Source organism: Orcinus orca, chromosome 16 (assembly GCF_937001465.1).
Source record: "Orcinus orca chromosome 16, mOrcOrc1.1, whole genome shotgun sequence".
NCBI lineage: Eukaryota > Metazoa > Chordata > Mammalia > Artiodactyla > Delphinidae > Orcinus > Orcinus orca.
Genome location: NC_064574.1, coordinates 993839 through 1021643, shown reverse-complemented (window position 1 = coordinate 1021643; position 27805 = coordinate 993839). Strand labels below are relative to the sequence as shown.

Sequence of the window (27805 nt, the reverse complement as noted above, 5' to 3'; positions counted from 1 at the left end):
GACGGAGGGGAGAGGCTTTTACTTGAAAAATATCTTCAATAATAAGATTCTATTTTGGGGGGAAGAGGAGTGGAGTTAAATATGAAAACTTTGTTTTTGTTTTTTGATAAAACACACAGTGCCATGTTATTGGCTTAAACTCAATGAACATATAAAAGAAGCCGGGTCCTGCTGCCTTGAGCCTGGTTCTGAGGTCCTGGGTCTGATCCCGGGGTGCAGATGGCATCAGTTGGAGGTTTCCTCTTGTCACAAAACTAGACAGCACAGAGCTTCTGTTCTCCACCAAAGGCGCTTCTCAGGGGCCCCTGGGGCCCGGGGAGGAGGACCTTGTGGGTCCAGGATGCTTTCAGGGAGGGCGCCTCCTTTCACCAGGTGGGAACCCCAGCAGGAAGTGCTCAGTAGGGGTGGTGGTGCTGGAGGGGCTGCCTAGGCCCAGAGGCCCTCACGCCCGCCTCTCAGCTGGATCCTGGGGCGCTGGGTCCTCTGGGTGGGGAAGGGGGCTTCTGGCCTGCCCAGCACCTGGAGCTCCTGCCTGGGGCCGCCCGGGGCACTGGGCCCGGCGGGTGTGCCCGCACGTGAAGCGCATTTGTGAAAGGAGTCTCTGCCCGCGGGAGGGGCCCCGCGTCCAGGCAGCCACGGTGGGCAGTCTAGGCCTCACTGGAGGATGTGGAGCGGCCCCGGAGCAGCAGGGCGCGGTAGGCGGGGGAGCTGAGGAAGCGGGGGTAGGAGTCTCGGTGCATCAGCGTGTAAATCTGCAGCTGCGCGTCGTCAAACGTGTGCGCCGACGGCTCCTGCATCTTCTTGTTGACGCCCTCCCGCACCCGGGAGTCCAGGCTCACCTGCGGGACAGGGGCCGCGGTCAGGGGCCCGGAGGCGCCCCCGCCCCCCACCCCGGTCCCCGCGCGGCGCACCTCCTTGGGGGACAAGATGGACACATAGTCCTCGTAGATGAGCCGCGCCTTCTCGTCCACCACGTGCTGGTTGGCCTCGGCCTTGAGCTCCTCGCAGGCCAGCCAGAAGAGCATGTTCTCCTCGCTGTACTCGGTGCGCAGGAACTCGCGGAACACGCTGCGGCCCGCTGGACTGTGCATTAGCTTGTCGAAGGACTGCGCCCAGCTCCGCACCTCCTCTGGGCTCGGCGTGGCACTGCGGGAACGGGCATCCGGGTATCGGCCACAGGCCGCGCCAGGCCCCGCCCCCTCCGCCCGGATCGCCCCCCGCCCCGCACCGCGCAGACCCGCGGCCGAGACTCACCAGGCTTCGCAGCTGGGGAGGGGCTGCAGCCTGCTCTCTCGGGAGGCCCGCCACGCTCGCCGCCGCTCCTCGTTCCTGCCGGCAGAGGGAACGGTGGCACTGCCCTCCGCGGCACGCGTGTGCGCGCAGGACGCTGGCCACACAGTGACACCGACACGCGTCTGTATGGGCACGAGGCCTAGGGGCTCTCAGCACACACGTGAACCCCCTGCAGGGTGGGTCGGCTCCTTTCCCGATCTCCGGTCCGGCCCTGGGCCCGTTGTCTTGCCTTTGGGGCTTCACAGGCCCCTCGGGTACCTCTCCCTCCCTGGCCTGACCTCGACCCCCACTGCTTTCTCCCAGAGACTCCGACTGATGGGGAGAAAGCCCCCAGCCCGTGTGTCTGGCCCCTGACTCTCCCTCGGGGCCCTGCTTCTCTCCTTAGTTCCCGCCACAGCATCAGTGCTGGCTCCGCAGTCCACACCTCCAGCTGGACCTCTCCCCAGGGTCACTGAGACGGCTAACAGACACCTCAACCTCAAAGGTCCAGACAGAACTCAGCTCCCACCCTACCCCCACCCGCCAGACGCCAGACTCCTCACTCCTCGCTTGGTCCCTCGTGTCTCTACCCCAAGGCGGTCCCTCTCCTGTTTCAGGCCTCAGTTGCTCCCTGCTCAGCTGATCCCCCTTTGGGTCCCCTCAGCGCTGTCCACTCAACAGCCACGGGGTGGAAGCCCGAAAAGGGCCAGGCCTCTGCGAGGCACAAAAACCCCAACAGGTTCCCTACGCGCCTAGAAACCACATCCCCCCTGGAGGCCCCACGTCCACCCCCTGCACTGTCCCAGGGCCAGGTCTCTGCTTAAGGCTCCTCCACATGACACAATGTGTAGGACCTGCTTTTGTTCTGCTGTAGGTCCCCAGGGCCAGTCTGGGCGGGCTTACAGTAGACACACGCGTGCGTGCGTACACACACACACGTGCACGTGCTGGCTAGGTGCCTGCATGTGGACACAACCTCGGCACACCAGCCATGAAAATCACACACACAGAGGGGCCTGGGCACTGGCCGCCGGTCACCAGACCCCTGGACGAGTGCTGTGGGCGGTGCCTCAAAAGCCCCCCGAGGGGCTGAGGAGTGGGGCCCTGGATCCCAGGTCTGCTCAGTGCCCCCTGCCCACCGGCACACGGTGCACCCCCGGCCCACGTACCAGGAGCAGCTGCAGCAGCAACACCAGCACAAGCAGCAGGGGTTGCGCCTGGGGGGAGCTGGGGGAGCCACATCACGACTGGACATGGAGGGAGGCTGGTCCCCCTCCTCCGGCCCTGTGTGCTGGGGGAAGATGGGGCCGCGTCAGCCTCCAGGCAGAACCTGTGGGAACCACCTGCTTCCCGCCCCCCCCCCCCCCCCCGCCTGCTGGGGGCCTGCTTGCTCCCGGCGGGGCGTGACCCTTCTGGCCTCCCAGGTGTCCAGGGGTCTCCCAACTCCTAGTCATGCCCCCAGCCCCCGAGGGACAGAGTCAGCGGTGGAGGCGGCCCACCTGCTTCTCAGCCTCAGGTGGGGTGGGCATGGGTGGGTGGAAGAGGTTGCCGGGGCTCCGTGGTACCTGCTCCAGGACCCTCACCACAGCCTGGGGCTTTGAGAAGAGAGGCCGGGACTCTCATGGAGGACCTGACACCGGTGGCAGCCTGCCCCCCTGAAGAGGTCCCGAGTCTCTCCCTCCTCCCGGAGGTGTCCCCCGGCCCCCTGCCCGGCCTCCCACCTCCAGACCGCTCTGCCCAGACCCTGACCCCCACTCCAGTCTACACTGTGGCTATGAGGGTATGTGGGGTCAGGAAGGAGGGGACCCCAGACAAGATCTCCACAGGAGGTTCTGGGACACCCCCATCTACTCGCTCCCTGGGAAGCCGGAAGCCAGGGTTCCTCTTTCTCGGTTTCCGGCTCCTGGCCCCTCCCAAGGGGGCTGGAGGCCCCCAGAGTCTGGGGCTATAAGGGCGGTGCATAGGGGTGGTGGTCAGACATTTAGACCCCCCATCCCAGCTCCCTCCATCCCAGGTTTTCCTCGGCTGCTGGGAGGTGGTGAGGGTTGCTCCCCACGAGGAGTCCGGATCAGCCCTGGGGAGGCTCCCCACCTGCTCCTGGGGACCCAGCAGGGGCAGCAGACCAGGCCTGCAGACAAGGAGGACTTGGGGCTGGGGCGGGACGTCCTGAGGGTGCGGGAAGTGCAGCAGGCACCGGTGAGGACGGCCGAGAGCCGCCAGGGACCGCCACCTTCTCGGCCCGGTCACTGGCCCGGCGCCCGAACACTCGGCTGGCACCTTCCCGCGCCCAGGGTCTCCCGGCCTCCCTTCCCCTCCCACCGCCCCCCCCCCCCACAGGCTGCGGAAACCGCTGCGGCCCCAGGCCTGCCGCAGGGCAGGGCGGGCGCGCCGGGCGGCGGCGGGGGATGGGGTGCGTCCTGCTCCCGGGCAGGTCGGAGCCGCGGGGTCCCTTCCGCTCGGCGTCGGGGCGCACCTTCCACGGTGCGGACGCGCGGGGGGCGCCGGAGCCCCATCCGGGTGAGCGGCCCCCGCGGGGAACCCGCGGACCCGAGCCGCGGGTGCGGCCAATCAGGGTCCAGGAGGCAGTTTTGAACGCCTCCCCACCTGCCTCCCAGTCTCTACCTCGGCCTGCGCCCACCTCGGCCCAGGCGAGGCGCCCCGCCCCATCCCCGGGGCCGGGGGCGCGCCCTGGCACGTCTGCCACGCGGACCTTCCTGAAACCCCGTCGCGAGGTGCTCAGGACTTGGTTTCAGTTTATTTTCTCATTAAATGATCATCCGCCCTGCTGCCCCCCATCCCTCAGCTCTTGGCCTTTTAATGTCTGTTTGGTCCATGTTGGCCTCGTGGGGTGTGCAATGGCAGAAGAGGAAAGTGGACGCTCTGGGATAGGCGCCGGGGCAGTCACCAGGCTAGGCAGCTCCTGCCTCCCAGCCACTGACTGGGTGCTGCGCTCAGAGGTGACAGCCCGGGATATGCACACCTGGGGCACCCCTGTCTCCAGAGCCTGGGCATGCGGAGGCCTCGGCCTTGACCCAAATCTGGGGGCCAGGTGTAGGGTCCCACGGGGCCTTGGCCACTTGGCCACCTGCCTGGCTTCCCCTGAGATCGCTGGGGGGGGACCCTCCAACTGGATCCCACTGGCTTCCAGCAAACAGATGGGGAAGAAGCAGCCCAACAGCATGCCTACCCTCAGGGGTCAAGTTTCTAGGGAAAGGAAGGGGTGTGGCAACCTCTGAGGTCTGGTAGCTGTACCCCAGACGGGCTGTGACTTCCCCAGGCAGAGCGGCTCTTCCTCCTCTGCACCCCCGCCCCCCCAGCACCCTGAAGACTGTACCCCTCTAGGCTGCCTTCTCCAACTCAGCTCTGACTTGGACGAGGGGACCTGCCTGAGGATGCAGGGCCCAGGTGCTGGGGCAGGAGAGGCAGGGGGAGAGGCCGTCCCTTCTGTCCTGGTTGCAGGCCCTGCACCTGGTCACCCATCCCTGGGCCTGGCTCCCTGCACCCTCCTCAGGCTGGCTGGGGCCACCTGTGCCCCTGGGGCACCTGCTCTCTTTCTTGGTGGGGGTACAGGGTCTGAACCAGGGTTCCCGCCCCTCATTCGGGCACGTGGGAGGGGGCTCCCTCCCCTACCCCAGCCCCTCCAGGCTTTGGTCCCTAAGTCTGGGATAGGAGAAGCTGGACAGGCAGCAAGTTTGGCCTCTGGGGACAGAGGCTCCCTTGGGAGCGGCTGCTGCTCTGCTCCACAGAAGGAAAAAGAACGTCCCCGAGCCCGCCCAGTCCAAAAAAAGAATAAGAAAATGTGACAATCCCAGGAAAAAAATGCCATAACCTTTGGGAGGGGGGTTGACAGAGGGGCTCCATTCCCTTCTTCTCACCCTCCTCAGCACCCTTCCTGTCTGCCGCGCCGCCCCCCTCCCCCGTAGGTAAGTCCCAGCCTGGCTCCTCCAAGGCAGGCCAGGTCTTTCCTAGCCCTGGTGACCCTCGCCACTGCCCACCTCTACAATGGTGGGGGCAACCCACTTCTCTCCCTCCCTCTCTCTCATGGTGGGGTTGGGCCTGGAGAAGTCTGCCCCTTCCTCCAGCCTCTGACGCCCCCACCCCAATCTCAAAGAACTCGCCGTGCGCCCCACTCACCAGCGACCCAAAGGCGAGGCAGGGGCGGGAGGGGCCAGGTTCGCTCTGGGCCCCACCCTGGCTGCCGAAGGGGCGTGTACTGCAGCAGCAGGACTCAAGTCAGACGGCAGGAGGTCCTCCTGCGCGTTCTGGAGCGAGGCTGGCGCCTGGAGCCCCCGATCGGCTCGGGCCGGGGGCGCAGCGCCTTCCCTGCGACTGGCAGGGATGAGTGGCTGCCAGATGCAACAGGGTGGGGGCGGGGGCAAACCGGGTGTCCCGCCTCGGCCCCTCCCCACAGGCTGAGGGGGGGGACGGGAGACGCGGAAACCTGGGTTCTTCCGCCCCCCCCCCCCCCCGCTTTGAGCAATCACTTCCCCAGGCTTCGAGCTGCAGAAAAGGGGAACCCGGCTGCAACGGCCCCTCCCCCACGCGCGGGGACGGGCTCCAGTCCCGCCGCGGCCCAGGGTCCACGTGGACCCCGCGGCGGAGTCCTTGGGGCGCGGATTCCGGCGCCGGTTTCCGAGGCTCCCGCCCCGCACGGCCCCCGGGCCCTGGCCAGAGGGGCAGGGCCGCGGTCCTCGGCGCCGCGCGCGCGCACTCACCGGCCGCGCTCCCGAGCCACTCGCGCCGCAGCCGCCGGCCCGCGCGCTCCGAGGTCCGGCCGAATCGTCGGGGAGCGGGCGCAGGCTTCAGTGCGCAGGCGCCTCGGCCTCACTTCCCCAAAGCGCGGGGCCGGGACTTCCTCGCGCGGGCAGACGCCGGCCCGGCCCGCCCCGCCCGGCGCGCCCCGCCCCGCGTTCGGCCGGCTCCTCGCCCCACGCGCCCACTCCCCATCGCCCCGCGCGCAGGAGCGCGGCGCCTCCGTCCCCACCGTCGCTTAGGATGGCCTGTGCAGATGATGGGGCCTCTGGCCCCCCGGGGCGGCTGAGTTGGTACTGCGGCAGCTGGGGGTGTGGCCGTGCCCCAGCTCTGCTCGGCAGGGCCGGTCCAGCGTTGCCGTTACGGGGTGGGGTGGGGTGGAGGTTGTGGGGGGGGGCGTCCCCATAGGTTACTTGCCCCGCTCGAGGGAGAGGCCCCCTGGAAAGGACTGTCCCCCGTGGTCAGTCCCGGCCTGGCCCTAGCCTCTCTGGCACTGGGTGTCCTCACCTGTGAAATAGGGTTAAGGGCGCGCTGTCACCGTGCTGTAGGGGACTTCCCAAGGAAGGGGGTTCCTGGGCTTCGGTGCCAGTGATGCCGGGGGTACTGGTTCTTATATCCGGGGTCGCCAAATGTCCCTGTCTGCGGGGCCTGGCTGAGTCCCTTTCAACCCCTCCAGTTGCCCCCAGATGTTCTACAGTTTAAAGCCACACCTCCCCTTTGCCACGAATGCCCGTCCCTTCTCTTCGGACAACTCTCCTCGTATCTTATGACCTGGTATAGCTGTGAGTTAAATCCCTTATCCCAGCATGCTTTGGGCCAGTGTCTGGGGGGCCCTGACGCTGCTCTGGAAGTGGTCTGCAGTGTCTGAGTCCCACTGGCCTGTGAGTTAAATCCCTCATCCCAGCATGCTTTGGGCCAGTGTCTGCGTGGCCCTGGCCCCCGACCGTAGGCAGCTCCTGTCCCCGGCACCCAGGGCCCGCTCACAATCTTATGACCTGGTATAGCTGTGAGTTAAATCCCTTATCCCAGCATGCTTTGGGCCAGTGTCTGGGGGGCCGTGACCCTGCTCTGGAAGTGGTCTGCAGTGTCTGAGTCCCCCTGGCCTGTGAGTTAAATCCCTTATCCCAGCATGCTTTGGGCCAGTGTCTGCGTGGCCCTGGCCCCCGACCGTACGCAGCTCCTGTCCGCGGCGCCCAGGGCCCGCTCACAAAGTGCCTTACAGTTGCTCGGGTTGCAGGTGCTCGCTGTCTTCCGCACTCTAGGGGGCATAAAGGGCAGTGGAGATTTTACGTGCGCTCCTCATTCATCCAGCAAATGTCTGCGTGTCCCCTGTGTGCCAGTCAGTGGGACCTGGCAGCGAGCAGGACAGACAAGCCCCGGAGCAGACAAGAAGTGGACTTGCAGACTGGGTGAGAGGTGAGGAGAGCTAAGGAGAACCACAGAGCGACGAGGGGGGCGTTTCAGTGCTACCGCTTGCTCAGCACGGGACGGAGCTGGAGCCGCTGGCAGGGCAGCAGGGCAGGAGCTGAGCTGAAGAGGGTGCGGGCCAAGGTGAGGGAGGAGAGAGGGGCCCTGCAGTCCGGGGGGCGTCTTGATGCCCTGTGCCCAGGGGGCTTGGCTGCCATGTTGACAGCCTGGCTGGGACAGGGCAGAGGCTGGAAGCCTGCCCAGATGGGAGGTGGCTGCTTCGTATTTAGCTTAGATAACAGTCCCGGGAGGTGGGTCCTTCAAAGACGGGCCAGAGCTTAGTCAAGGTCACACAGCCCTGCCTACGCCATGGTACTTGACGTGGCATCTTCACCCGCCTCCTGAGACGCGTGGGGCAGCTGGATGCGGGTGTGGGTCAGCGCACTTCTCTTCCACTCAGGCCACACTCTACGCTTCTCTGGCCCTCCCCTCCCCCTCCCAGCCCCCCATACACTGTCCTTCCTCTCACCACCCCCGCATGTCCCCCGGCCACTTAGGCCTCTCCGTGCCCCTTGCCTCGGCCCTCCTGGGTCTTCTGCCCTTCCTCTGGGGAGTCTATCCCGTATTCCACAGGAGGAACCAGGTGGGCCGGGCAGGGGCTCATTCAAGGCTGTGCAGCAGGTAATGCTGGGGGTGGGATTTGAACCCAGGACCCTCTGTCTAGAGCATGAGCTCCCAGCCCCCAGTACATTGGGCTGCGGCCTACATACTTTGCTTTCCCATAGCAGAAGCCTCCTTCAGGCCCTGCAGAATTGTCCTCGGCCACTTTCCTGGGCCTTCTCTGCAGACCGAGGACCCCTCCCTGGTGTGGGGATCAAAGGGTGCCCATGTGCCAGCCCCACGCCTGGTGCAGAGCTGTGAGGCCGCCCTCTTGCTGGCCTCCTCGGGGCGGTGGGTGCCTCTCTCATCCTCTGTCCTCAAGTGCCTGCCTGATGCCCTCCTTCCCCTCGCCCGAGCCACCTTCTCTTCCCCTGTTCCTTGTTTCCCCTACCTGCCTGAACCGCCCCCCGCATCCCCCCCCATAGAGAGCTCCCCCTCCCTCATGGAGCTTCCAGTCTCCAGCTCCACACACAGTTCTGGGCTTGGATCAACGCCAAGGGTGCAACGACGCAGAACAGGCGAAGGGTCCTGTGAGGGGAAGGGCTTGCTGAGGCCACAGAGGGCTCAGGTCCCCATTCTGAGCTGCGTCAGGGAGGGCACTGGCCGCCACAGAGCAGGATTCCTTGCTGGACCCCAGCTCTGACCTCTGCCAGTAGAGGGCCCACCCCTCCAGGACCAGTTCTCTGCTGCAGGCTGGCAACTCTGCCAGAGGCTCCTGGCAGGGGAGGGCCTTGTCTGAGGCCCCCCGCTCTGTAGCCTGCTGGACTGCTGGGAGGGAGGAAAAGGGAGAGCTGGCTAAGAGAAATCTCAGTCTCTGCGAAGAGCCTGTGTTGGGCAGGAGAGTAAGTTCTCGAAGGGGAGATCTGTCCAGAACATGGGAGGTTCTTCAGAATCCAGAGGGTTTGCAGGATGTGGGTTTGTCAGAATGGAAAGGGGCGGTGTCCTTCCTGTCCTCTGTGCGTGTGTGTACGTGTGTGTGGTGGTGGTGGGGTCCAGTAAGGGGGATCAAAGGGGCAGAGGAGGATTATCAAGATAGGAAGGAAGACCCGAGGGTGATTTCTGCCTGAAGGGTCTCCCCCTCCCCAGTCTCCTGGTCCTCTGAGGGTCTCCCAGGCATGGCTGACTGTCCAAAGGCCAGCTTTGGCTTCTGCAGTCACTCTCCTGTCCAGAATGTCACCTTCCTCGCTGACCCTCTGATGGAATGACCTGCAGTCTGGGGTCCTGCTTGGGTACCACTTTCTCCCCGAGGCCGCCCTTACCTCTGGGGGTGTGACTGTTGCTGGGCCAGGCTCTTCCTCCCATCACACCCAGGCTGGGGGCTCCCACGGACTCACAGGGCACCAGATTGCCTGATGGGGGCAGCGTGGGATTTGGGGGATTCGGGGTGTCCCTGCCCCCTGTGAGTCTGATGTCAGCCAGCTTGTAGCTTTCCACTTTGTTGGAGGAGCTGCACTCTGAGTACCCCAATGCCTGTGACATCGGATGCATCCATCCTTCCCCCTTCCCTCCCAGGGGACCTAGAGAAAGGAAGCCTAGACACCAGGGGGCGCTTTGAAAGTGAGAACTTTATGTAGGAGGGTGGGGCACAGTCGTGCGCTGTGGGGTCGCCATCAACGCGGGAAGATGCTGCCATCGACTTTCTCCTCCAGAATGGTTTCCACGCGCCTCCGCTGCGGGGAAGGAGGTGCTGGGGCCGGGTGTGCGGGGCGGAGGGCGGGCCCCCGCCCCTCCCCGGCCCTTCCCGGGCTCGCAGTCACCTCTCGACGGTCTAGGGGGTCTGGGATCCGCGTGGGCTTCAGCTGCGGCGGCAGGAACAGTTCCAGCCTGAGGGCGGCGCGCGCGGACTTCTGCCGCAGGATTAGGAGCGAGATCTCCTCCGCCTGCGGGTGCCGGGGTCAGGGCGCGGGGATGTTGCGGAGCCTTGGCGACGGGCGGCCCCGCCTCGCCCTCAGAACCCCCGGCCGGGTGGTCCCCCGTCCCTTCCTCGCCCCGGCCCCGCCCCTGCCTCACCCGCAGGCGGGCGTAGCGCAGTCGGAGAGCGCGGACTCGGCCGCGGGCCTCGGCGGCCTTGAGGACGCCGAGGACCTGGTCCTGGCTTTGCGCGGGCGTCTCGAGCTGCAGCGTCCACGCGCGCGGGTCAGGCATGCGGTACCCCAGCTCTGCTGACTCACTCGGGAAGACGGAAGCGGCCGCGCCCACGTCCTCCAGCAGGTCGCCGAAGAGCAGGTGGCTGTGGCGCTGCGCGGGCCGCATGGCCTCCAGGCCCTCCGGCGTGAGGGCCCAGCTCGGCGTCGGGGACTCCGCCTTGGCACACCTCACGCGGGCCCCTGCGCCCTGCGCGCCCTTACCCACTCGCTCCCGCGGGACCCTGCACGCGGTCCCTTCGCCGGCTCTGGCTGCATCCTCGGGCCCTGCCGAGGGAAGACGATGTCCCGATGTCCCGTTGGCGCCCGCTCCTTCGGTCTGACCCGGCCCCGCCTTGGGTTCCCAGCTCCGGCCCCTCTGGACCCTGTGCAGCCCGCCTTAGGGCCCGCACCTCTGGTCTCTGCACCTTTGCCACAACCTCGCACACGTCCCGGTCAGCTCAGCCTCCTTACTCACTCCTGCATTCCGCTAGAACTTTCGGATCCACTCCCTTCCTGCCCACGGGCTGTTTCTCCCGCACTGGGAAAATGCTGAGACCCCTGAGTTGACCTCAGGCACTACCCAGGGGTGGAGACAGATAGAGACTGCTCTGGGTGAGGCTAGGAGGACACTTCCTCCCATGCCAGGACCCTCGCTGTGTCCGTCCCCCATGTCTGCGTAGGCCTCAGACCTCTCTGTCTTAGTGTTAGGGGCTGGAGATGGCGGGGGTGGGCCTTCATTATATCTTGGGCAGAGGACTCATGCTTTTCTGGGAGATGTGTGTGTGTTTGATGTTGTGTGGGTCCGTTTGTGTGTCTGTGGGAGGTCTCACTTGTGTGCGGCGGAGTCTCAGAGTCGAATGGACAGCTGGCTTGCTGCAGGGGAGACGCCATCCCCCCAGCCTGTCCCACGCTGGGTCTAGATGGAGTGAGGGAGAGAGGAGCCCAGGGAAAAGGTGGTAGAGGGGGAAGGGCCCCCGAGGTGGGAGAGGGAAACACCCCGGAAGTCCCGGTGCAGCCCTGCAGGGCTCCTTTCCTTGCCCGGCCCAGCCCACAGCACCTCAGACCCCGGACCCCAGGTCCTGGGCCGGGTCCTGGCCCACACTGGGACAGAGGCTGGCGTCCGCACCCTCCCCCGCCCCGTCCCTAGCGGCGGCGGTCGAGCGCCCGGCCCTTGCCTCCCGTTTCCACACCCCATACTTTCTGCCTTCTCGGGTCTGGGCCTCCAACTCAGCCCAGACTCTCTGGGACTTGTTGACGCGGTTGCTCGGCAACCAGGAGGCCCGCCCCTCCCCCAAGCCAACGGGGGCGGGGCGAGCCCTCGGGGAGGTGCATGGTCAGAACTTCGGTCCGAGTGCACCGAGGTCCCCGGCCAGATGCCCCGCCCCGGGACCTCCCGGCTGTCAAGGACCACGAGGGAGATGACCCTCAGCTTTAACAGCCCGGGTGCGCTCTCCTTCTTTTCTGAAGAGCCCCAAACGCACTCTTCTGCGGGCTGTGGGCCCAGCTTCCTGGCTGGAGAGGTCTTTGCTGGCTAGTTTTGGGGTCAGGGGGCGCAGATCTGAGGAGACCTTCGTGGTTGAGCCCCTTCCCCCTCTTCATGGCCCACGAGGCCTCCCACAGCAGAACTCAGGACTCTTCACCTCTTCCAGGGCAAGTCTGGGGGTTCCAGGGGTGGTGTAAGAACAGGGGTGGTGTTTTTTTTTAGACCATTGGTTTTGTTTTCTTTTTTTAAATATTTATTTATTTTCTTTCTTTTTTTCAAATAAATTTATTCATTTATTTATTTTTGGCTGCATTGGGTCTTTGTTGCTGCGCCCAGGCTTTCTCTAGGTGTGGAGAGCTGGGGGCTACTCTTCGTTGCGGTGCGCGGGCTTCTCATCGCGGTGGCTTCTCTTGTTGCGGAGCAGGGTCTCTAGGTGCGCAGGCTTCAGTAGTTGTGGCACGGGGGCTCAGTAGTTGGGGCTCGAGGGCTCTAGAGTGCAGGCTCAGTAGTTGTGGTGCACGGGCTTAGTTGCTCCGCGGCATGTGGGATCTTCCTGGACCAGGGCTCGAACCCGTGTCCCCTGCATTGGCAGGTGGATTCTTAACCACTCCGCCACCAGGGAAGTCCTTTCTTTCTTTTTTTTTTGGGCTGTGTTAGGTCTTAGTTGCGGCGCGTGGGCTCTTCGTTGCGGCACGCGGGCTTCTCTCTAGTGGTGGTGTGCGCGTTTTCTCTCTCTCCTTGAGAGCTCAGTAGTTGTGGTGCGCGGGCTTAGTTGCCCCGCGGCATGTGGGATCTAAGTTCCCCGACCAGGGAGCAAACCGCGTCCCCTGCGTTGGAAGGCAGATTCTTTACCACCGAATCACCAGGGAAGTCCCCAGACTCGGGTTTTGATTTCTGGGTCCTGGGTCCTAGATTTCTGTAATTTATTTGTGCATTTGTTAATTTCATAATATTTTAGAACTGATTCGCTTAATTGATTAATTCTTTAATTTGTTCATGCACTCATCAGATTATTCTGGGTTCCATAATCCATGTACTCATTCCACAGTTGATGTTAGGCCAGAATCAGTGCGTTAAGTCCAGAATTTGTTAATGTACTGGTGGTTCCCACAGTGTAGACATGCCTCTTCCCTTCATTCATGGATGTGCCAAGGTGGGCACTGAGGCCCATGGATGGTGCCGTTTTGGGAGTTCACGACCTGAGTCCCTGAGGGGAGAGACTGTCCTGGCTTTGGGGGTGGCGTCTCAGCTGAGGTTCTGGCCTTTCCGAAGGAGGCTGTTGACTGTTGCCATTGTTTTTGGGAGTTTGCTCTGGCCTCCCAGTGAGAGGGTAAGGTTTTTTTTAATACATCACCAGAGTGAATCAGCCACATGCACACACACGCCCCCTCGCTTTTGTGGTCCCATATCTCGGGAGCTGGCATGCCGTCCCCCGCTTCCCAAAGCTGCATGCAACTGCCCATCCTTCCAGCCCCCAAGCCTTTGCAGGAGCTGTTCCCTGGATGCTTCCCCTTCCCGCCCCCGGCTGCCTCAGGGCTTGTGCCTGTAGGGTGAGGCCTGGGCCTTGGGATTCAGCATCACCGAGGAGCTTTTGAAGGCAAAGGTCTCTGGGCTCCAGAAGAAGCAGTGAGGGCTTAGGCAGGCTGACCTGCCTCCTTCAAGCAGTCCTCCTGGATACACGCAGCCCAGGCCAGCACCACCTCTGGCCCTCACTCTGCGCTCCCACAGGAGTGAGTTCTCTGAGACAGGAGTCTGGGCCCTCCTCTTAGCTTCCCAGGATCCTGGCCAGGGAGATGCAGGGGGGAAGTGACTTGCAAGAGTGGGAGTTATGGGGGGAGGGGGAGAATGGGCGCACTCTCCTGCAGGAAGGGACTTGTAACTTTCCCTCTGTTTTTGTAGGATTGAAAACCTTTGACACCTGCTCCTCCTTAACTCCCAGAGGGCCTGGTGTTGGCATAGTTCACATTCCTGAGCGGAGCTTCTTCCTGCTTCTCTACCCCCCCAACAGCTCCCCTGGGAGGAGAGGTGCTCCCTGTGTCTGGGGCCCAGCCACTGTGAGGCCCTGGGCCACGTCTCCCGCCTGTTTCTGTGTCCAGGATTCATGTGTTTTTCAAGGGCTGATGGAAATGCTGAGATCTAAGAGCGTGCTGATCGACGCCAAGACCTGAAAACTTCAAAATAATATCAATAAGGATTATTAAATGACTGCAAAATTTAACATTATACTGCAAATCTACAATTCTGTCACAGTGTGTAAATATTAGGAAGTTAAAATCACAAGGAAGAAGTAATATTTTATGAAGAAGCCCAGAATTATGAAAATCCTTTTACTTCTTTTTGCGCGCAGGCTTTTCTCTAGTTGCGGCGAGCGGGGCTACTCTTTGTTGCGGTGCGCGGGCTTCTCATTGCGGTGGCTTCTCTTGTTGCGGAGCACGGGCTCTAGGCACACGGGCTCAGCAGTTGTGGCTCGCGGGCTCTAGAGCACAGGCTCAGTAGTTGCAGCTCACGGGCTTAGTTGCTCTGCGGCATGTGGGGATCTTCCCGGACCAGGGCTTGAACCCGTGTCCCCTGCACTGGCAGGTGGATTCTTAACCACTGCACCACCAGGGAAGCCCCATTGCTTTTACTTTTCAACAGCACAACTGGCCTGGTGACTGAATTCCCTGGGGATGGCTGTTCTGGGTGAGGCTGCTGGCGACTGTGCTTTGATTCCCGTGCCCTACTCCGGGGGGTGTGGGGGGTGGCAAAGCATATGCGGACCGAGGGGCAGCAGACAGTGTGGCATCTGGCGTTGACGGGCCCTGAGTCACTGGGTGCAAGGGTGAGGTGCGTTCACCCCAGTTTGTGGGTGTCACCGGCACTCTGGGACCTGGGTCCTGCCCGGAAGGCCTGTGACCTCCAAGTGTAGCCCTGGTCAGGCTGTCACTTGATATGTGGCGGACCCGTGCTCTGTGCTGTCCTTCACGTAAGCTGCGTGTCTTGGGCTGTCGCTGGTACCCTTGCATGTTTTGTTTTGCCTGCATATGATGTGTGTGCTTGAGGTTGTCTTGCTTCGATACAGATGCTCACACGTGTTACCTGCTGCCCCATGTGTAACACATATGTTCTGTGTCTTATCCTGGCCGTACAGGGCTCAAGAGAGGCTGGGCCATTTCCTGGGCCAGGCCCCCTTTGTGGGAATGCTGCAGGGTCCAGGGCTGGGGGCTACCATCCCCAGGAAGTGTCATCAGTACCCTGGCCTGGCCCCCCACGATGTGTCCTCACGGGAGGTCTGTCCAGACTGGAACTCACACCCAGCGTCAAGGCAGCCTCCTAGCCCCGCCCTTAACTGGCGGGCAGGTGGGCCCAGGCAGTGGGGGTGGGAGGGGCTGAGGTTGGCTGCTCAGACCTCGGGGAGCCCAGGTCGGGGAGACTGCAGGAGGGCGAGCCCCTGGGGTTCCTGCCCTGCTGGGGCTCCCAAGGTCAATGGGATGGGGCTTCGAGCTTTGCCTGGAGAATGTGGTGCACGTGTGTCCCCCGGGCGTCTGAGGCTTTGCTCTGCCTCTTCTCCCGCGTCTACCTTGTGCCTCACGTGCACCCTAGTGTGGGTTTGCGTGGGTGTGGCCCATGCGTCTGTGGGTCCCTTCGAGTGTCTGTGCGTCCTCTGAGCACGTACCCACGTCTGTTTGTTTACCTGTGTGCCTACTTGGGCATCTTTGTGTGTGTTTTTGTGAGTCTTTGTGTCCTGAGTGCCTCTGCGGATGTGCCCCATGTCTCCACACGTGTCCCTGGGTCGACTGCAGTGAAGATGCAGAGATAAGTCCTGGGGGACAGCCTGGGATGCTGAGCCCTAGGGTATTTGCCTGCTCTGTCCTCTCCTGATTCGCCAGGTATCCTAGCGACGCTGCTGCCAGTCGCCTAGCAACCAGGTCCCCATCCTTGGAGACAGATGCTCCAAGCAGGGGCTGGGCTGTGTGGGCAGAGCCCGGGCAGGAAGAACGACCCCTTGACTGGGTGGGGCCGGCAGTTCAGCTCAGGGTCACCCACGAGGCATGTGCCCCCAGGGATGGGCAGGAGGCAGCTCCATGTTGTGCCGTGTGGGTGCTGGGGGCCCAGGCTGTGAGGCAGTGATGTTCAGATGTTGTTCAGGGACCCATCCGCTGAAGCAGAGGCGCCCTTGCTGGGTCTTCAGGTGGCAGACAGACCTGGCTCTGAACGCTGTCTCTGCCCCTTTGACAGGTGGCCTCACGCTGCTGAGGTGCCCTTGTTGGCACGGAGGTGCTGCCGAGGCCCACAGTCAGGGGTGGTGGGGGTGGACAGGCTTGGCACCCAGGAGGCACGTGGGGCGCGCTGGACCGTCCAGACACCCTGCTTGCTTATGAGGCTCTGATCTGCTCAGGGCTGGCTGCGCAGGGCCCCAGCCACCCAACCGGCGGCCCCTGTGGCTCAGCTGCCCTGGGATCCCAGCTGAGGGGCGCTGTTCTGGGCATGGAACTCCGGCTGGGGCAGGTCTGAGTCCGTCCAAGGCCCTGCTTCTGAGTGAGATGCGGCTTCACGTCTGTCTCTGTCTTGTGTGTGTCTCTCCGAGTCTCCGTTCCATGTCTTTGTGTGTTTCTGCATGTCCTTTGTGTCTGTTCTTGTGTGTTTGTCCCTGTGTCTCCATGTGTCTGTCCCTGAGTCCCTGTGCGTCCTTGTGTGTGTGTGTGTGTGTGTGTGTGTCCGTCCACGTGTCTGAGTTCTCATGTGCACCTCTATCCCTGTGTCCATGTGTTCGAGCCTGTCTCCGTCTGGGCTCTGTGGGTCCAAGCCTCTCTGTTGTTCATCTCTAAGGGTGCACCCTGGTCCTTGCCTCTGTCCCCGTCCAGCCTGGGGCCCCCTCCTCCATCCTGCACGGCCCCGCCCCCCTGGAGCCGCAGCCTGCTCCCCTCCCCCAGCTCCGTGCACCAGGCTGCTGCGTCTGGTCTGGCGTCTGAGAAGGAAAAGGAGCAGCTGCCACCGTGCGGCAGCCGCGGCGCCGTCCAGACCCAGAGCTGAGTCGGGCCGGCGCTCCCAGCCCTGCTCTGCCGCAGGCCGAGGGTTAGGGCCTCCGGGGTCCCAGCTCCCACGGAGGTCACCGAGGTAAGACTGAGCCGCTGGGGGCTGGCGTGGAGGTGACCTGTGGTGGCCGCAGCTCTCAGGCAGGGCTGGGGAGGGGCAGGAGGAGGCCCTGTGCTCGGTTGCCCTGTGCCCAGTGTTCCAGGTGTTTCTGGGTGTGTCTTGGTCCCTTTTGTGTCTGCGTGTGCCCGAGGGCAGCTTTGGGCATCTGTGTGTGCGTGTGTGTGTGTGTGTGTGTGCGCGTGCTGTGTGTCTGTGAGCCCCCATGGTGGACACATCCCGCTGTGTAAGCGCATCCGCCATCCCATGTGGGAGCCCGCAGGCCAGCTGAGACTGTGTCCCTGTGTGTGTGCACGTGTGCCCCGTCCCTGGCATACACGTTTGCATGTCTCCGTGTGCCCGGTGTGTGTGTGTGTGCACACGCACGTGCCTCCGTGTCTGCGGCCTGGGGCCGGGTGGGTGCTGGGTGCTGCGCTCACATGTCCCTGTGCCTCCCCAGGTACCGTGGGGCTTTGCGTGCAGGGCGGGGCATGGAGTCCCTCTTCCCTGCCCCGTTCTGGGAAGTCCTCTACGGCGGCCACCTGCAGGGCAACCTGTCTCTCCTGAGCCCCAACCACAGCCTGCTGCCCCCGCACCTGATGCTCAATGCCAGCCACGGCGCCTTCCTGCCCCTCGGGCTCAAGGTCACCATCGTGGGGCTCTACCTGGCTGTGTGCGTCGGGGGGCTGCTGGGGAACTGTCTCGTCATGTATGTCATCCTCAGGTAGGCTGGGCACCCCCCCCCGCCCCCCGTCTCCCACCGGTGGGTCCCGAGCAGCTTGCCGAGGGCATGGAGCAGGGGCTGCTCTGGCAGGCTTGGCACGCGGGGATCTCCCACCCCCTGTTCAATTCCTGGCCCCCTGTCACTGGGCAGGGTCGGTCCTGAGGCCCTGGTGGCTCAGCTCCTGAGGGCAGAGGCACTTGGCTGGGGGAGAGGGAGAGGCAGGGTCCAGCCCGGGTGTGGGAGGAGGCGCAGCTCTGTCCCAGATGGAGCGCCACCCTGACTCCTGAGAGATGACGCGCCATCTGAGCCGTGCGCCAGGCTCCCAGCCCAGCTGCCGCGTGAGGACCTCACGGGCCCCACAGTGATCCCGGAAGGCAGCTCTTGTCGGCGTCGTCCAGGCCCGGTGCTGGGGCAGCTTCACGAGGCCCCTTCCTCGGCTCCGGGGCTCCGTGCTCACCGCTGGTGTTTGGGCCGATTCCAGCATTTGCTGGTGCTCAGAATGGGAACGCTTGTGCGGTCAAGGGTGGCAGCCACGCTGCTGGGGGGACATAATGGGGGATGGTGTGGGGACATTGTGGAAGGATGGCCGAGACAGCATGAGGGGACAGCATGGGGAAACAAAGTTGGAAGAGCGTGGGAGAGAGCGTGGGGACAGCGTGGGGATGGCATGGGGAGGTATAATGGGAAGAGCATGCGGGGAATGTGGGACAGGGTGAGAACAGCGTGTGGGGATGGCATCGGGACGGCGTGGGGACACATGCACGTGTGCACACACGTGTATACATGTGTGTACGCATGCATGTGAGCGTGTAAATGTGTACACACATGAGTGTGCACCCGTGTGAATGTGCACACGTGTGTGAGTGTGTGCATGTCTGGGTGTGTGCATATACGTGTGTACACTGCACCTTGTACATACATCTGTGTGCATGGACACAATACGTGCAAGCATGTACATGTGTGCACATGTATCTGAGTGCGGGCATGAATGCGTGAGTGTGAACACACACGTGTGCATGCGGGCACACATGTGTGCTTTGTATGTGCGCGCACACGTGTGCACCTGCATGTGTGCATGTGCGCACGCCCTTGTGGCTGTGTCCTTGTGTGCATGTGTGTAAGCATGCCCTTGTACATTTGTATGTGCTGGTGTGTGTCATGTGTGTGCTCAGACAAGGGGCTGCGAGGAGCAGCTGCCCTTCCCCCAGTGCTGACCCCGGGGTACTAGGCTCACGTGCCCCTTGGTGGCTGGAGGGTGTGCCATGGGTGAGAAATGTGGGTGGCGGTGGGGTGCTACGGGTGAGAAATGTGGGTGGGGGTGGGGTGCTACGGGTGAGAAATGTGGGTGGGGGTGGGCTTGTTCCTCCTTCCGGTTGTGAGTGTTTCTTGTGGGGTCTCTGCTCTGCGTGGGGGCATCAAAACCCTCAGAGGCACGTCTTGATTAGAGAGCAGAGAGGCGAGGTCGTCTTGCCCACAAGCAGTCCCCATGGAGAGTGATGGCCGGGAACTGCTGTGAGCACGCTGGGCTCAGAGGCAGAACGATGTGTTCTGAGCCGTGGCACGGGGTGGACTGCCTCCGTGGTCAGAAACACCCAGTTCCAGTCCCTGCTCTTTTTTTACAGGCAACGTTTTTAAAGTAGTTTTAGGTTCACGGCAAAATTGAGGAGAAGGTACAGCGGTTTCTCATATAGTCCCTGTCCTGCCCTCCCCTCCCCAGGCGTAACCTCCCCCATTATCAACATCCCCACCAGCATAGTACAGTTTCACAACGATGAACCTACCTTGATACATCGTAATCACCCCAAACCCATAGTTTACCTTAGGGTTCCCTCTTGGTGTTGTACTTTCTGTGGGTTTGGACAAATATATAATGGCATGTATCCACCATTACAGTATCACACCGAGTAGTTTCACTGCCCTAGAAATCCTCCGTGCTCTGCCTGTTCATCCTTTCCCACCTCCCAGCCCCTGGCAAACACTGATCTTTTTACTGTGTTCATAGTTTTGCTTTTCCAGAGTTGGAATCATACGGTCTGTAGCCTTTTCAGATTGGCCTCTTTCACTTAGCAATACGCATGGAAGGGTCCTCCATGTCTTTTCATGGCTTGAGAGCTCGTTCCTTTTAACTGCTGGATAATATTCCATTTTCTGGGTGAGCCACAGTTGATTTATTCATCCACCTACTGGAGGACATCTTGGTTGCTTCCAAGTTTCAGCAACTATGAATAAAGCTGCTATAAACATCCGTGTGCAGGTTTTTATGTGGATATATTTTCAGCTCCTTTGGTTAAATATCGAAGGGTGGGTGATTGCTTGGTCTTATGGTAAGAGTCTGTTTTGTAAGAAAATGCCAAGCTGTCTTTCAAATGGCTGTACCTTCTGACGCCCTCACCAGCATTTAGTGGTGTCATTCTAATAGGTATGTACTGGTATCTCATTGTTGTTTTATTTTATTAAAAAAATTTTTTTTTCTTTGGCTGCGTTGGGTCTTCGTTGCTTTGCGCGGGCTTTTCTCTGGTTGCGGCGAGCGGGGGCTACTCTTCGTTGCGGTGCACGGGCTTCTCATTGCGGTGGCTTCTCTTGTTGCAGAGCACAGGCTCTAGGGCGCAGGCTCATTAGTTGTGGCGCATGGGCTTAGCTGCTCCGCGGCATGTGGGGTCTTCCCGGACCAGGGCTCGAACCCGTGTCCCCTGCATTGACAGGCGGATTCTTATCCACTGCGCCACCAGGGAAGTCCTCACTGTTGTTTTAATTTGAATTTCTCTGATGACATAGGTGGAGCATCTTTTCATGTGCTTTGCTGTCTGTATGTCTTCTTTGCTGAGGGTCTGTTAAGGTCTTTGGTCCATTTTTAACCAGGCTGTCTGTGTTCTTATTGTTGAGCATTAGGAGTTCTTCGTGCATTCTGGACAGCAGTCCTTTGTCAGATGGGGCTTTGGCAAATCTTTCCTCCTGCCTGTGGCTGCTCTTCTAGTTCTCTTGACCCACTTTTCCTTTACCAGCTCTGTGGCCTTGAGAAGACCGTTTAGATCCTCTGAGCCTGAATGTCGTCCTGTGCAGACTGGGCATCAAAATAGCGCTTCGGAATCTTAAATGAGTTAAAATCCAAGTGAAGAACTTGGCACAGGCATCTGCCGTCATCACTGTCCTTGTTGTTTGGTCATGATTAAGGCCTCTTTGAGCTTATTCTTAATCTCTCTCTAAGAGGCAGAAAGAAACCCCAGATTCCTTCATGGCAGCTTAATTGACATGGAACATTGTTGTCTCTGGTGTTGCCACCGTCACCACCACCACCATCACCATCAACAGCACCATCACCACCACCATCACCACCATCACCATCGCCACCACCACCATCACCACCACCATCATCACCACCACTACCATCACCATCACCACCACCACCACCAACAGCACCATCACCACCACCACCACCACCATCATCACCATCAACAGCACCACCACCATCACCAGCACCATCGCTGTCACCACCATCACCACCACTGTTGCTAGCACCATCTCCACCACCACCACCACCACCACCACCATAATTACCACCATCACCAACACTACCACCATCACCATGATAACAACTATGAATTCGTTTAGCAGGTAGTTGTTAAGCACCCACAATTCCTCCAGACCCATGCCAGGGTCTTGCATACAATGAGACCCCATTAGCATCTGCCCCATCCCTGTCACCATCTCCTGTTCGGTTGCTAGGCAACAGTGAGGCCTGGTTTGGCGTGCTCTTCCAGATCCTGGAGCCCCTGGAAACCTCTGGTGGTGGAAGGGCCAACATTTTGGTCCAAGAAGGGTCTTGGGGGAGACTTGAAAGGGAGGAGGACAAGTTCTTTGTCTTATGAGTCCTGTTTCTGCTCTCATGCAGGGTCAGGCAGACACTCTGCTCCCCCCACCCCACACCCATCTTTTCCAAGGCAGGCAAGTCTTTAGGTTGCGAACCATTTTTTGTGTGCTGTAAGTACTTGAAGAATTTGTTAAAATACTTGCCTTCAGGCTCCATGGCATTGGGCTGGGCCCATGAACCTACATTTTAGCAGGGGGCAGAGTGGGTGCCCCCTGTGATGGCCAAGAGGAAGGGCCCCTTGCCCTTCGCTGCCAGGTCTGCCAAGGTGGCCAAATGAAGCCTCTTCCTCCCCGTCCTCTCTGCAGACACACCAAGATGAAGACAGCTACCAACATTTACATCTTTAACTTGGCCCTGGCGGACACTCTGGTGCTGCTGACCCTGCCCTTCCAGGGCACAGATGTCCTCCTGGGCTTCTGGCCATTTGGGAACGCCCTGTGCAAGACGGTCATCGCCATTGACTATTACAACATGTTCACCAGCACCTTCACGCTGACTGCCATGAGCGTGGACCGCTACATAGCCATCTGCCACCCCATCCGTGCCCTTGACGTCCGGACATCCAGCAAGGCCCAGGCTGTCAATGTGGCCATCTGGGCCCTGGCCTCTGTTGTCGGCGTTCCCGTTGCCATCATGGGCTCGGCACAGGTTGAGGATGAAGGTCAGTGCAGGGCACCCTCCTCCCCAGTGCCACGCTCCCCTGGCTCTGGGTGGCTCTCTCCCTGCCCACCTGCCCAGCTTCCCTGACCCTGCTTCTCTCCCTGCAGAGATTGAGTGCCTGGTGGAGATCCCCACCCCGCAGGACTACTGGGGCCCCGTGTTTGCCATCTGCATCTTCCTCTTCTCCTTCATCATGCCTGTGCTCATCATCTCCGTCTGCTACAGCCTGATGATCCGGCGGCTGCGAGGCGTCCGCCTGCTCTCAGGCTCCCGCGAGAAGGACCGGAACCTGCGGCGCATCACGCGTCTGGTGCTGGTGGTGGTGGCTGTGTTCGTGGGCTGCTGGACGCCCGTGCAGGTCTTCGTGCTGGTCCAGGGGCTGGGCGTGCAGCCGGGCAGTGAGACTGTGGTGGCCATTCTGCGTTTCTGCACGGCCCTCGGCTACGTCAACAGCTGCCTCAACCCCATCCTCTACGCCTTCCTGGACGAGAACTTCAAGGCCTGCTTCCGCAAGTTCTGCTGTGCGCCCACCCTGCGCCGGGAGATGCAGGTGTCAGACCGCGTGCGCAGCATCGCCAAGGATGTGGCTCATGCTCGCAAGACCTCTGAGATGGTGCCACGGCCGGCATGACTAGGCGTGGACCTGCCCATGGTGCCTGTCAGCCCGCAGAGCCCATCCACACCAAACACGGAGCTCACGCAGGTCACCGCTCTCTAGGCAGACGTGCAGCTGCGCATCACCAGCCTCCACGGGCCACCCTGTGGCCTTGGAGGGTCTGGTGACATCACGGGACGGGTCAGAGCATTAGGGCTGCCCTCCTAGTGGAGGGCGGGGAGGGGGTGCAGGACTCACTGGTGAGCATGCCCGGCACTGCCAAGCTTCATGGACCGTCCTGGCCTCTCCCCTGCTGCATCCGTCTCCGGGTGGGCACACAGCCGGAAGCGTGACAGCGGCTGTACAGTCCCACGTGCCCTCGTGCTGTGTGCTGTCTGCATGGACCCTTGCAGTGTCTCCTCTGGGCAGCTGGATGGGCCTGGCGCCGCCTGGAGAGTCCAGTGGGCATCCCTGGGCAGTGGGACTCGCCCTGAGAGTGGAACTCCTTAGGAGGCTTCTCAGCAAGCCTGTTCCCTCCAGGACACGTGAACTGTTGCGCCGCAGACGTGGCCGTTCAGGTTTGCGAGGCGGTCAGGAGGACCGCCGCAGGCCACCCTGTCATTTGTGAAGCAGCCCCACGTGCCTGGCCTCAGCTGTGGGGTGGGGAGGGCTCTGTGGTGCTCTGTCTGGGTTGCCTGGGCCCCCCTCGGGCTGTCCCTCGAAGCCCTCCTTTCAGACTCCATCAGAGGTCAGCGGCTGTGCAGCTGTCAGGACCGTGTGTCCTGCTTGGGTCCTGGTGGCCTTGGAAGGATGCCAGCTGGGACAGGTTCGGCCCTGCACCCCCAGTGACTGATGCCCTGCTTCATTTCAAGCCCCCAGTTATCTGTGGGGGAAGCCTGAGCTTCCCAGTCAGAGGCGGCTTCGTATGCAGAGTTGGAAGGAGAGCTGGGGCTGGCAGACCTGCTTGAGGGAGGCTGCAAGGACCATCTGAGCCGTGGGGACCCTGCCCGCTGTGACCATCCAGAGAAGTACCCTCCCAGTTTGCAGATGGAGGCTGCAGCTCGGTGACTTGGCCAGCGTTCTCCCTGCAGACAAGCTGCTGAAACATCTGCAGTGGTAGAGCTGCCTCTACCTGCTAGCTGGCCAGGTGAGCTGAGGCACCTGGAAAGAGGAGGAGGTGCTGACTCTGGACTGGCCTCTCCTGCTTTGGGGACCCTGGCCTTGTGTGGTCGTCCTTGGGGAGGATGGGGCTCTGTCCATGCTGCCAGCAGCGGGAGGCTCTGAGGACCGGAGCCACTATGGCTGCAGCATTTTTGTGCCAAGGCTGAAAGACATGTGCATTTGTGGTGGTGTAACATGTGTCTCCATGTATCTATGCATGTGGACAGTGTGATTTCCCCTGCACGTAACCAGCCCTGAACTGTCTCCAGGGGCCGTGACGGAGGGTCAGAATAACCCCCTGCACGCTGGTCAGGGCGCTCTGCTTGCAACAGGTGTTTCTGACTCTTTGGGGGGCCGTTGGGGTAAATTCTCTGGGATTAGCACGTGGGGTGTAGGTAGATCCGTCCTCCAACCTGCCCTGTGCTCTCCACCTGGCTCTGTGCTTGGCAGACTGTCCCACTGTGGGAAGGGGTCGACTAGTTCATGACGTGCCGGGGGCCTGTCTTCTTTGCTTCAGCACAAAGTTTCTCCCCAAACAATCAAGCACTGCACTCCCCACCCCTGTAGCCAGAGGTTCCAGTGGCGGATCCAGTGGTGGGTGCTTCCCCACAGTGGGCTACGGGTTCTCCTCACTCCCACCTCCCCCCGCTCTAGCTCCTTTCTCGTTCCTTGGGCGGATCCAAGGGAGTTTGATGACAGATGCACAGAACCGCTTCCTTTGGCAGCCCTGAGATTCTGATATCCTCCTGGCTCCTGCGTGGGCCCGGTTCTACCCAGGCTGACTGTCGGGCAGACAACCCTGTCAGAGAGAGGGGCTTCGCAGGGGCATCCAGGGCCAGCTCGGTCGCAGTGCGTGGGCACAGGCAGAGGGGCCAATGTCCGGGTTTATATAAGTTTTAATGACAAGCAAATTGCTGTTAACACAAAAATTTAGCATCAAGGGAAAGTTTAGGGTGCCCCCTGTGATGGCCCCTTGCCCTTCGCTGCCAGGTCTGCCAAGGTGGCCAAATGAAGCCTCTTCCTCCCCGTCCTCTGCAGACACACCAGGATGAAGACAGCCGACATTTACATCTGTAGCTTGGCCCCGGCGGGCCCGGCGGACACTTTGGTGCTGCCGACACTGCCCTTCCAGGGCACAGATGTCCTCCTGGGCTTCTGGCCATTTGGGAACGCCCTGTGCAAGATGGTCAGTGGCAGTTAGCACGGGGGGAGGCAGCGGGGTCCTGGCGGAGGAGGCGGCTCAGGGTGGGCTCCGGGCTGCCAACCAGGCCGAACCCACAGCGAGCGTCTGCGCTCGTCCCCGTCCAGGCAGGGCTGAGGGGCAGGCCAGCAGCCCGCGGGACCTCGGAAGCGGACCACGGCTCGTCCTCTCCACCTGCACCCAGACCTCTCCTCGGCTCCCACCTCCGACCCCGCCCCCTGCCTCCAGCCCCGCCCCGCCCCCACCTCCACGCCCCACCGCTCCGACCCGGCCCCCAGCCTGCATCGCCACCTCGCCCCCTGCCCCTTTCCGTGCCCCAATCCCCGCCCCCGCCCAACCCCCACCAGCTGGGCTCGGTCAAGTCTCCCGGCTTCGCTGAGCCTTGGTTTCCCCGCCTGCGCAGAAGGGACGCCGAACCTTCCTCACGGGGTAGTGGGGGAAGGCCGGGCGGGGGAGGGTCAGCGCATCGGTCAGCGGATCAGCGGGGGAGCTGCGGGCTCGCCTGGCGCTCTGGACTTTGCCCACCAGGGGCGCTGTGGCCCGCGGGAGGCTGCGCCCAGGGGCCGCGCCGGGTGGTGCGGGGCCGGGGTCCGGGCCACGGCGAGGGGATTTGGGGAGTGGAAGGAGAGGGCCAGTTCTCTCTGGGCCCAGAAGCCCAGGGCATGGGGACACTCCCTCCCCGTTCCCCAGTCCATCTCCGGAGTCACGGTGGAGGGGGCGGCGTTTTCCCGGGGGTCCACAACTCACTCGGGCGGGATCCCGGTGAGGGCTCTCCTCTCCCCGCAACCTTGGCTGGCCCATGTCTCCCCCACCCTTGGTGTGTCGCGGGCCCTGCGTGAAGACCCTCCCTCCCATCGGGTGTGGACCGCCTGGCTGGGCCTGCCCCTGCTCGGCCCCCACCATGGACCCCAGTGCGAGACGGTGGCTCCCGTTGCTGGGCTGTGTGTGGGGCGGGGGCCATCCCAGGGGATAAAAAGTGTGCGGTCCGTTGAGGAGGCTTGGTTGGCACCTCCTGTGCTAGGGAGATGTTCTGCAGGGGACGGGGTGGGAGACCCTTGCTCGGCCCGGCGTTCCCGTGGGCTTCCGGCTGACACAGCCCCGCCCCTGCTGCTGCGCACTCACGCCACGCGCGCTCACGCCACGCGCGCTCACGCCTCGCTTCGGCCCAGCTGGGGTCTTAGCTGGGGTGTGGGAGCCGCAACTTCTTCTCTCGAGGAGCTCGCAGGGCGCAGGATGAACGCTGACGAGGTAATCACGGCTGCTGCTTGGAGAGGTGTGACTGCAACACAGTGAGAGAGCGGATCGGGAACAGCTAGTTCTTCGTGGGGGAGGCTGGGTGCTAGTGGCGGTTTGAGAAGTGGCCACAGCCCCTGAGTGTGGGTGGGACTTGGGGACTCGCTTCTAAGGAACAGAAAGCAGAATGGCTTCCCAGGTAGGCCTTAAAGGTGTGGAGGTTTCCGCCTGGCTCTCTCGGCTGCTGCCCTGTGGGCTCGCTGCCAGCCCTGGAGGGTGCCCGAGCAGCCTGGGGACAGCCCGCAGGGCCAGGAACCGAGGCCTCCGGCCAGTGGCCACGAGAGGAAGCGGCTCCTCCAGCCCCGGTGTGGCCTTCAGGTGACTGGGACCTCGGCTGAAGTCCTGCCTGCAATGTCATGAGACCCTGAGCTGCAGCCAGCCGAGAGCTGCTGGAAGGTTCCTGACCCACAAGGGTTGTGAACTAGTAAATGTTCTGAGCTGCTAATTTTGGGGGAGTGTTTTATACAGTAATAGCTTACTAATACCATGTGGTCAGAAAGATAACAGGACGGAGGTAGCCTCTGAGTTGTTTCAGGCTGAGAGAGGGAAGGGGAGAGGGCCGTGGATCCGAGCTCTTCCACGTGACCGGGTGGGGGGGAGGCGGCCATGCAGCCTGGGGGCCACCTCACCGGGTGGCGAAAGGTGTGTCCTGCTTGCCAGCGGAACAGACTGACTAGAGCCGTGTCACAAGGACTAAAACCAACCTGGGGCCCCATAAGCCTCGCAGGGTTATCGGGTGCTGGGCAGGTGACTTACGGAACGGCAGGGCTGGAGCTCCAGGCCTGGAAGCAGCTGGGAGCCGTGGGGCCAAGAGTGCGGAGCCTGGCCGAGGCCCACCAAAGCCGTCTTCAGGGACTCGTGGCAGAAATGGTCTCTGAGCAGCCAGCCCCTTAGTGTCCCCACCCCACCCCCAGGTGGAGCCCCTGCTGGCAGAGTCTAGGCCCCCCGGCCACACCTCAGGGGGGAAGGGGTCCAGGTGCCAGCCTGTCTAAGTGACAGGTGCCCTCCAGAGGTCCTGGCAGAAGGGCCCTGGGTCCTATAGCAGGACATGGGAGGGGACCACAGGCATCGGCATGAAGGGCACAAGGGGCATGGGGTGCTCAAGGGAGCCTGAGCCCTGCTGAGGGAGCCAGGAGGGGACACGGGCACAGGCCTCCTGGTGGAATGTCACCTGAGTTTTGGGCTGTGAGAGCGCGCTTCATGGCCTCCTTTGATGTGCGCCTTTGGCTTTTACAGCGACACCTGGCTTTGTTGCCCCAGGTGCCCCCCAGGATGTCTGTTGTGCCAGGACCATCTGCCTGGGTCGGCGGGACCTGAATCCCTGCAGCTGGCCACCCAAGGGCTGTCTAGGAGGCAGAGACAGGGGTGGGTCCATGGCCACCTCTGCGGGCTTGGTGGCCAGCCTTCGTGGGTCTTTCTCTTTCTGTCTGGAGAAAATAGTGATGGGATGTGAACAAGTGGGGTGTTGCTCTAAAGGAGCAGAGCTTTTCT

The 27805-nt window shown here is 62.1% G+C and overlaps 2 protein-coding genes across 7 annotated transcripts; one reads left to right on the top strand and one right to left on the bottom strand.

The window, feature by feature from the left end:
* Nucleotides 1–30: 30 nt before the first annotated feature.
* Nucleotides 31–6089, bottom strand: RGS19 (regulator of G protein signaling 19). 3 transcript variants are annotated; one of them, XM_033410231.2, is made up of 6 exons: nt 5407–6089; nt 2772–2869; nt 2438–2563; nt 1255–1322; nt 912–1146; nt 31–839 (listed from the first exon to the last, which is right to left on the bottom strand). In XM_033410231.2, the coding sequence occupies exons 2-6, from the start codon at nt 2799–2801 to the stop codon at nt 648–650; spliced, it is 651 nt and encodes a 216-aa protein (XP_033266122.1). In that variant the 5' UTR covers nt 2802–2869; nt 5407–6089; the 3' UTR covers nt 31–647. The 3 variants fall into 3 exon arrangements, with proteins under 3 accessions (XP_033266122.1, XP_033266125.1, XP_033266126.1); XM_033410234.2 differs by lacking the exon at nt 2772–2869 and having other exon boundaries at nt 5407–6088; XM_033410235.2 differs by lacking the exon at nt 2772–2869 and having other exon boundaries at nt 5988–6010.
* A 98-nt stretch (nt 6090–6187) lies between these two features.
* OPRL1 (opioid related nociceptin receptor 1) lies at nt 6188–24378 on the top strand. Of its 4 annotated transcripts, none has more exons than XM_049699825.1 (4): nt 6188–6317; nt 7262–7440; nt 21710–22065; nt 22172–24372. In XM_049699825.1, exons 3-4 carry the CDS (start codon nt 21720–21722, stop codon nt 22693–22695), a joined length of 870 nt encoding a protein of 289 aa, XP_049555782.1. In that variant the 5' UTR covers nt 6188–6317; nt 7262–7440; nt 21710–21719; the 3' UTR covers nt 22696–24372. The 4 variants fall into 4 exon arrangements, with proteins under 4 accessions (XP_049555782.1, XP_033266116.1, XP_049555780.1 ...); XM_049699823.1 differs by lacking the exons at nt 6188–6317; nt 7262–7440 and adding exons at nt 15033–16797; nt 17273–17536 and having other exon boundaries at nt 22172–24371; XM_033410225.2 differs by lacking the exon at nt 6188–6317 and having other exon boundaries at nt 6416–7440; nt 22172–24378.
* Nucleotides 24379–27805: the final 3427 nt, after the last annotated feature.